Source organism: Priapulus caudatus, unplaced genomic scaffold (genome assembly GCF_000485595.1).
Source record: "Priapulus caudatus unplaced genomic scaffold, Priapulus_caudatus-5.0.1 Scaffold107, whole genome shotgun sequence".
In the NCBI taxonomy this organism is placed as follows: Eukaryota; Metazoa; Priapulida; class Priapulimorpha; order Priapulimorphida; family Priapulidae; genus Priapulus; species Priapulus caudatus.
This window is the reverse complement of record NW_014577168.1, coordinates 226,023-235,859: the sequence shown is the minus strand read 5'-3', so window position 1 is coordinate 235,859 and position 9,837 is coordinate 226,023. Positions and strand designations below refer to the sequence as shown.

Sequence of the window (9,837 nt, the reverse complement as noted above, 5' to 3'; positions counted from 1 at the left end):
TAAAATATAGCATTCCAGGTTTTCGTGCTGAGCGAAAATTAGACAAGGAGGTAATGCCAGCTTGGCGGAAAAAATGGATGGCACTCCAACTCAATCAAATAACAGAAAAGTGTAGACCCCGTGTCACATAACTCAATAAACGCACATGGCAATCTAAATATGCCAGAAGCACGTGGTGATCTATTTATTTTTGGGTTGACACTATTTTGACATCGGGGTTAAATACAGGCAACATTTTCACAACGGCGATGTTAAATTTGACAACGGCGGTGCGCCACTGTGCCTCTTATGTATAAGAAACCCTGGATTCCGTACAGACGGACGACTGTCTGCTGGCACGCACTCGTTCCCTCCGAAACACGAGTATTCGAAGAAAGACGAGAAAACACGAGTATGCGCAAGAGATAGGAAAAACACGAGAAAACACTAGTATACGAAGAAATACGAGAAAACACGAGAAAACACTAGTATACGAAGAAATACGAGAAAACACGAGTATACAAAGAAATATTAAAAAACACGAGAAAACACGGGTATATGCGAAAATACGGAATCCCCTTCGTCGTGCTAGCTGCTAATATTCAGTGTAGATGCTAGCCTTCCACTGACGCATAATCGATGGTAAATAAAGGCAATCCCATCGAACTCTGGACCGAGCAATCTCTCATTAACGCAGATGGACGTTGCGTTACTGTGCATTGCCTGGAGCATTAATCAGCACCTGCCAAAAACTCTTGATTACTCACGCTGTGCCACATGTGGAAAGGCTTTGTCTACTCAATCCATTGTCCCTCACAGGAACTGCCTCCAGATAAAATGGGAATCGCATTTAGGTAGCACGCCGCAGCACGACTGCACGGCGTTAAAGCTCTGAAGGGACCCAGGGTGCTTTCATCATCACCCATTTACGCAACGCTGGGCATATTCTGTTCGGTGCGCTCAGGAGAGCATAGCGCGGCCATGCCTGCTTCTGAATGCTGCTGCTTATACACACTGTCATACATGAAATTGTCACGACTCTTTGCTCTGCAAACGTGCGCATTAATTCGTCGCATTTGCTGAAGACCGCAGATGGTTGCAGTCACGAGAGTAGACCCATTAGCACACGTCAACGTGTAAAGAGAAACTTGGGCTAGTACGCAATACACCCTGAAAGCAGGGGAACAAAGAGACGAGGACAGCAATAGTTAGTTCTGCATACATACATGCATTAATATACACTAACGGCAAACCTCGCAGCATGATAAATAAATATATATATATTATATCAGGGCAGGCACGCATGCACACACGCACACATATACACACAGGTACATATACCTATACATCTATCTCATTGGAGTCTTTGCTTCACAAACCTTAAGCTCCCGTTTTAACCGCTCGACATTCTTGATGTTGATGAGGTCGTCGAGTCCAACCAGCAGTACCATGGCGTCAAAGACGGCTGCCAGTAGATGGCGCAAGCAGGCATCAGACCCGCCGTCGTCCCGAGTCACCAGGATCAACGTGATGCTGAGGCGGCAACGTAATTATAAGCCTCATGAACACACGACTGAGGCGAGAGTGTTGGGGACGATGCTATCCGAGGGTTGTAATATCAAGGTTACACATAGCCTCTAGTTACATTTAGTAACTGTGACTGGAGTTGCTTGCGTTAAAATTTGAATTTGAATAAAGCGATCGATAAATTCCGTTAGAGAGTAAGCTCATTCATTGGGTCGATAATAAATAATAATAATAATAATAAATAATAGTGATTTAATACTTTACAGTCTGGTTATTGAACCATAAATATCTTTTAATGACTTCAAGCTAGATTAACACGGCACTGTAAACTGCAACCATGCCGCATTCGTCGCTCTCAGAAGTTACTCGTTTTGTCTAGCAATACGATATATACTGTGTCTCTTGAGACAATCGCTATAGTGACTAATGGCAGAAACGGAGGCAATGATTCAAGATGAAACAACTCGTTAGAAGAGCAGTGTCGATTATGTACAGTGCGTAATTTGGTCGTACCTCCCGTGGCATACTTTCCACGCGATTTTGGCGTCTTTTGTTTGCGTGGCGAGAAGCTCGATGTTGTGAGTGCTGGCAAACATGTGAACGCCGTTTAGCGTGCCAATCACCGCAAACGGCAACTAAAAACACGAATGTTCGATTATCAGAAAAGTTTGCACTCTCAAGTTCAACCGAGTGTTGCTAGCATAATTATAAGAACTACTGTTCATCAAGTGTTAAAACAATTATATGCTTAAAAGTAATTACTAACCATCGGATAACACTGTATTAGGCCCAGTTACTACCTAATCATGATTGACACCATTCACTACAACCTTCAATAGTCTTTACCAAAACATGGCTGTGAAGTGAAGTACTACTACTACTAGTACTAGTACTGTAGCTGAGAGGGTCTATGTCCCCCGGAGTACTGCCGGAACGTACCCTGGGTACGGTCCGGTATACCGGAACGTACCCTGGTACTATCTAATATGCCAAACCGTACCTCGCCTACTCCACTAACGAATCTAGGAAGTCGCCTACACCTACTCCCTAATTCGAACCCTAATCCTAACCCTAACCATATCAAATAGTGACCAGGGTACGTTCAGGTATACCGGACCGTACCCAGGGTACGTTCCGGCAGTACCCTGGGGTACATAGGCCCTATGTCTATGACTCATGAGCAGTACTGTACTAGTACTAGTAGTAGTAGTAGTACTAGTGCTAGTGTTACTGTTTACTTGCACTTTAAACAACAGCGTGTCATTTGCGTAACTGAATGCTTACTTTAATTTACGATTAATACCTTTCATTATACTTGACAGGCTATTTCCTAGGAAGTACTAAACAAACGTATGACGCATGAGCCTATGCTATGCCTACGAACGATGAATTATAAAGTTGACTGGACTGGAGAGTTTAGTACAGGTTGTATACGATTCATAGATATTTGACCCCCTTATTGTTCAATAACAACTAGTATGAGCAATAAACCGGTGTCAGTATCACGTATTCATGTTCATACTTAACTAACAAAACAACTTACTGTTTTTATTTCACCCTTCGTCCTGGAAAACAACGGTACTCCTCCTCCGGTTGTTAAACATAGTAAATACGCGGCCATGTTACATTTTGACTGCTGTCCTCATGTGGCGCCATCGTTTGTTGTAAATAGTCAACTACCAAATTTCAATTCAAAACACCTGACTACGTTCACACATGTGACATGAGGCTATATGCTGTCTATGTTAATGGATTAGTAATGCTACACATAAACATAACAAACCCATTTTAGACACATTTAATTGGCATTTCTTGCGTTAATTAAAATTTTCGCTATTTACACTTTGCGTGCAATGAGTGAAATGTTAACATAACGGCTGCTGCTGCTTACACATGTCTCCCATCAATATGTCTCATATCCTACCCATTAGTGATTAATTTCCTGAAATCTGTGTGCGGTAGCTGACAATCAGTAAGAATATCCAAGCGTGTCTGTGTATAAATAGCCTACAGACATACATAACTGGTTCATCCACTCTCTGGCCTACATTTTCACTAGCCATTATGGCCTATAATGTTTACGATAAATTTTTTCTTTCCTATTTGAATCTCTAAATTCGAAAACAGATATCTCACGCTCTCCCGCTTCATCTCAGTGTCTCTCGATCACCATTTCTCTCTCCAACTTTATCAGTATCACTCTTTCCCTCCCCTCTCATTCCCCGACTCTCTCACTCCCGCTTTCTATATACCTGTATACATCCCCCATATATAATATGGGGGTCCCAGGCCGTACCAGGGGGGTTATTGGTTCTGTAACCCCCTCTTGGTTGATAATAAAATAACAAAAGTTACTAGTTTAAACTCTAGTAACATGTTTGACCTACAGTTTGTCTTACTCTGGTCCTTACTCGTTACTTGGCGATCCTATACAAAAATGTATTGTGATATCTAAGTGGGTATAACACAGGCCGTAGTCAGGGGGGGTTGGGGGTGTTCGAACGAAACCCTCCCCCCCACCCGAGCCCCCCCGATAGCAAAAACTTTTTTGGTGGCGAAATTGCTGAATTCACTCAGGTCGGCTCCATTTTATGTTAATAATTGCAAAATCCTCCATCGCTGCGGGAGGGTGTGAACAGTCGAACACCCTCCCTCCCTCCTCCCCCGCTCTCGTCGCTTGGCCCCTCGCCTGGTCGCTTCGCCGCACCGAGCAAGGGCATGTACAGGGTTGGTGGCGGTCCAGGGGAGTCCGGACCCCGCCCCTGCTCGCGCAAGAAAACGCATCTGACGGGGGTCTAATTTAAAAATTTTTCTGGGGAGGGCCCCCCACACTTCGCGTGCTCGCAACTTGGTGTACGTTTTGACCGCCCCCCCCCCTGGTACAATCCTGTACACGCCCCCTGCCACCCATGCGAGCAAATTGCAACATTGAAAACGACCCGCGCCCCCCAATATAAAGCTTGGCTACTGCGGGCCTGTAAACAGGTGTCAACTAGTTGCAAATTTAATGGGTAAAAGTTAACTTTTTGTGTAACCATTAAAATGTACTTATAACTTTTTTTAAGATATAGACTCATTGATGGTTTGTAAAACTACTGAAACACTCTACTACTGAAGTTTCTTAAGCTTTAACACTATAATTTCAGAGTCCATCAGTATCGATCCTAGTTCTAGATTGGATGGATCACACCACAGGAGATTAATAGTCATCAAATCCCACACCAGATGACGAGTTTTTGTTACAACATCTGCATTTTATTTTATTGATTTTAATATTGTTATGGTGATTATACACTGTTTTTTGTATATAATTCAACAAACAATTGAAGTGAACTAGATGCCGAGGAAATAACATTAAGGCATTGTTAAAAAACCCAAAAAAATTGGGCCGGAACTCTCCCCCCAGCTCAACCGCTTCGCCGGCTCGGGCGCGAAGCTTCGCATCGGCCATTTGTAACCCCCCTTGCAAACCATCTGGATACGCGCCCTGGGGGAGGTATACTCATATATGATATATATAGTATATACACATACATACATACAATATACATACATACCATACATACCATCATACATACATACATACATACATACACATACATCACATACATGCTAATGCATGATGCATGCATGCATTCATGGCATCGTACGTACGTAACGTACCGTACGTACAATACATACGTACATACATAGCATACTATACATAACATACTACTGACATTACATACATACATACTACATACATACATACATACAGACATACATCTACATACATACATACATACATACATACATACATACATACATACATACATACATACATACATATCATAAACATACATATCATACATACATACATACATACATACATACATAAACATACATACATACCATACATACATACATAACTACATACATACATACATACATACATACAACTACATACATACATACATACATACATAACATAATACAATACATTAATACAAGCTACATACATACAACTACAAAATATACATACATACATACAATACATACTACATTAACATACTACATACATACATACATACATATAACATACATACATAATACATAACATACATGCCTACATAATAACATACATCATAATACATAGCCATACATACATACTACTACAATACATAACATACATACATACATATACAAATACATAAGACATACATTACACTACATATACTAATACATACATACACTACATACATCACATACATACATACATACATTACAATACATTACATACATACATTACATACATACTAATTATACACTATCAAGCATACATACAATACATTACATACAAACATACTAGCATACTACATACATACATACATACATTACCAAATTACATACAATTACATACTATACATACATACTACATACATTACATACATACATACCAACATACATAACATACATAACATACATACATACCATACATACATACATACATACAATACATACAACATACATACGATACATACATACATACTTATACATACATACATTAACATACACACATTACACACACACACACACCACACACACACACACACATACATACATACATACATTACAGTACCATACATACATTACATACATACATACATACATACATACATAGGTATATGGGGAAGATATATATATGTGTCTGTGGTAGCCCCTTAATTCGCTTAATTTGAAGTTGAACTGTACTTCCTGTAGCGGGAGCGAACGGGCTACACCATAGAGCTAGGACCAAGAGCTTATCATACCTGTGTATATAATTATAGAGATATTATAAGCTCTTGCTAGAACGTACATTGCCGATCGATTCACTTGCATGGTTTCTGCGCGGGCGCGCGCGTGTCGTCCAACTCTACAAGCCCGCAGCGCATGATGATTAGCATTCGTGCATTTACCAGCGCGAGCTCATGATTGGTCAATTACGCACACCGGAGTCTGCGTGCATGCACGCACGCGCGCACTCTGCAGGCTGTCGCCACACAGAAGCACAGTCGCTCAACAACACGCTGCGAGAGAATATGATGACAACTACGTGCATCAGTAGCAACATCAGCATCAGCATCAGCAGCAGCAGCAGCAGGAGGATAGCCTAGCACGCGGGATGGAGAGATAGGAGTGATAATTTGTCGTGAGCCGCAGCTGGCGTATCTCGATGCTGGTGAGAGCGCTGCCTATAGCTAGACAGAGCACAACTGTACAGGCGAGAGAGATATACTACTTGTATACGATATATACGATATAGATCTACTCTATGAGAGAGAGATAGAGAGAGAGAGAGCACACGCATGCAGGTACGTCTCCTGCTGTTCCCTTATACGCGGCGGATTCACTATAAGTGATGTACGGTTAATGTACGGTTAATGTACGGTTAATGTACGGTTAATGTACGGTTAATATACGGTTAATGTAAGGTTAATGTACGGTTAATATACGGTTAATGTACGGTTAATGTACGGTTAATGTACGGTTAATGTACGGTTAATGTACGGTTAATGTACGGTTAATGTACGGTTAATGTACGGTTAATGTACGGTTAATGTACGGTTAATGCACGTACAGTGTGCATGTACGTCCGTAGATGCACGTCCCTTCTCTTTCTCCAGTGGTCGTTATATATGCAGGTACGGCTGACTGTAATTGCTGTGAACCTATGTTGCGCGGGAGCGAATAGATGTACCCGCGTCGTCTGCTTCTAATACCCGTCGAATCTAAAACTGCTTGCATCTGAAAATTGCCAATTTCGAATCTTGGACTTTTCGCTGAATTCATTGTCATTCGTATTCCTTTCGTAATTGAAAGTGATATTTTATCAGACTATTCGGCGTCGTGCAGGCAAACGTTCAATTACTAGTTGCCGTTTAGTTTAGTCTGTTTTGCAGTATTGACTTAAATGATTTCAACGAAAAAGACCACGTACGCAATTGCTATATATATATATCTTCCTCCCTCTCCGAATCACTGTTTATCTCGCCCACTCCGTTTCTCATATTCCCTCTCCCCCCCCCTCTCTCTCTCTCTCTCTCTCTCTCTCTCTCTCTCTCTCTCTACCGCTTTAGTTTTCTCTTATATTTTCTCTGATCTGATGTGAGTGATCTCGGCTTTTGTAACAAAACGCCACGCACGTTGAATCTAGTGCGCGCGCGTGTGTTTACATGGTTCGGTGAAGCCTTGCAGGCGTTGCTCTCGCAATCGATAAAACGATACATGCTGACAGAGAAGGCAGCGGAGACTAGCGGTTAACCCATTCCACGTTCGACAAGCGAGAGTCACTCACACTCACGCACGCACGCACACGCGCACGTGCACAAGTGCGCACGCACGCCCACCGATACACATGTCTGCACGCAACACGAAAATGGCACGCACGCAATTATTTTAGAAACACGAAAACATCTATATCTGTGTATACGTACAAATATCACAACATGTTTGCGCACGCAGAGAAGCAATGCTGTGATTGTGTGCACGGTCTACTGATCAATATACTGATGCTATAATTATATATGCAGCAGACAAAGGCGTAATCTCTTCATAACATGTGTGTGTTCATGCATGCGCTAGTCACACACATAATGAGTAAAGGATATAAAAACCGATAATCATTAGCGAATACTAGCGGATTCAGACTAAAGACGCTCACAGAGCCGTTACAAGGAACTTTCTTTGCACTAAAATACACATTCCGTGTTGGTTAACAGATCATGTTATTGCATTCACAGCGTGTGACGGGAAAGTGTAAATAATATTGGCTGGGCATCCCACGCATCTTTCGATGAACGTTAAACCCTTCTAGCATTTCTACTGCAGAACAGATTTTGTACATGCTATCAAAACTTTATTTACATTCTTAGTATTGTGATCTTATTGCATGTCCCGTATACAAAATCAAAATATAATGCTTGTATAATACGTGCGTGTGTGCGCGTGTGTGCATACGCGCGCGCATTTGTGTCCATGCGTGCGCACACCCATACACGCGCGTGCGTGTGATACAGTGAAAAAAATACACGGGGGCTCGGGGCGTTTAGCGCCGCAATGCAGAAAGAGCCCTGAAAAGATGCCAAGAAAGAGCCCGTGAAATTTGCCATAGAGTTTAATGCAAACCAAATTTTAGAGTGCTATTTTCATGCACGCGAGTTTGAAAAGTAGCCCCCGATATATTTTCCCTGGTGTGATATATTATCACTCAAAGTGCCCGAGTGAAGTCACTTTACACACTAGTCAACAACAAGTCATCCATTCTGAAGAAAATTACGTTGTGCTGATTAATTGTTTCGCTGAATCAATTACTCAATTCACCGGAGATTGCGGTACATTGCCAGGGGTTTAGATTTCTGTAACCAACCGGTTAATATTTCCGGTTAATATAATAATGTACGATGTATAATATATAATATATATATACCACCGAAGGAGCAATGCACCTCGCCATGCTAAGCGTTCGGGTTATAAGATGTGTGTTTCTTTAGTGTCTGTCCTGCGTGTCTGTGTCAGTTGGCACGCAGAAACAGAATCAATAGAAATGTGTTCTAGTTAGAAAATGGGCGAACAAGAAGGATATTTGTCTACGCCGGCTGCGCACCAATTGGATTTCAGAACATTACGTATTCTGCTGCGATCGCATAATATTGCAGCATCCGCTGCATCCACAGCGACACTTTGCTGAAACCATAGAAATATACAAAGACAGTACCTAATATATTATTACTTTTATGGCTGAAACACAGAGCGACGCTTTCTCCAATCGCTTTCTCCGCTTGTCACGTGACGATAGTGTATCCGAGTTCTATATGCGGCGCCGCATTGCTATCTATATATATGCGTGTACACGTGCCTTATAAGATAGCTAAGATTCAGTGCAAAGTACTGGCTCATTGTTTGATGTTCCTGATGTCATGTATACTTATTGTTGCGGCCCACAATCTGAGCTGTAATCCTATTCGAACGTTGGCGTATTCTGAATGGCTTCCCGTCTGAGGAACTGTGTCCGTGCGGCATGCCATAGGCCATGGCCATGCTTACCAGTAGAGGTTATATATGATGAATACAGTCATGTTGCGCGTGTGCAACAGTTGCGGCGCCGACGCCACGCGCGTGACGCCTCAGTACTTGCTACGACGTCACTTTTGACGCAGCAGTACTTGCAACGACGCCACGCGTGTGACGCAGCAGTATTTGCAACGACGTCACGCGTGTGACGCAGCAGGACTTGCTACGACGTCACGCATGTGACGCAGCAGGACTTGCTACGACGTCACGCATGTGACGCAGCAGGACTTGCTACGACGT

The 9,837-nt window shown here is 42.2% G+C and overlaps 1 protein-coding gene across 1 annotated transcript in view; it reads right to left on the bottom strand.

Annotated features, from left to right (window-relative positions):
- The window catches only part of LOC106805270 (protein fuzzy homolog), a 33,267-nt gene extending 30,119 nt beyond the window's left edge, over positions 1-3,148 (bottom strand). The window contains exons 1-3 of the mRNA XM_014806801.1: positions 3,050-3,148; positions 2,020-2,141; positions 1,359-1,512 (exon numbers count right to left, since the gene is read on the bottom strand). Of these exons, the coding sequence (XP_014662287.1) occupies positions 1,359-1,512; positions 2,020-2,141; positions 3,050-3,127 (354 nt within the window). The 5' untranslated portion in view covers positions 3,128-3,148. The remainder of the gene's footprint in view (positions 1-1,358; positions 1,513-2,019; positions 2,142-3,049) is intronic.
- Between the last annotated feature and the right edge of the window lie 6,689 nt (positions 3,149-9,837).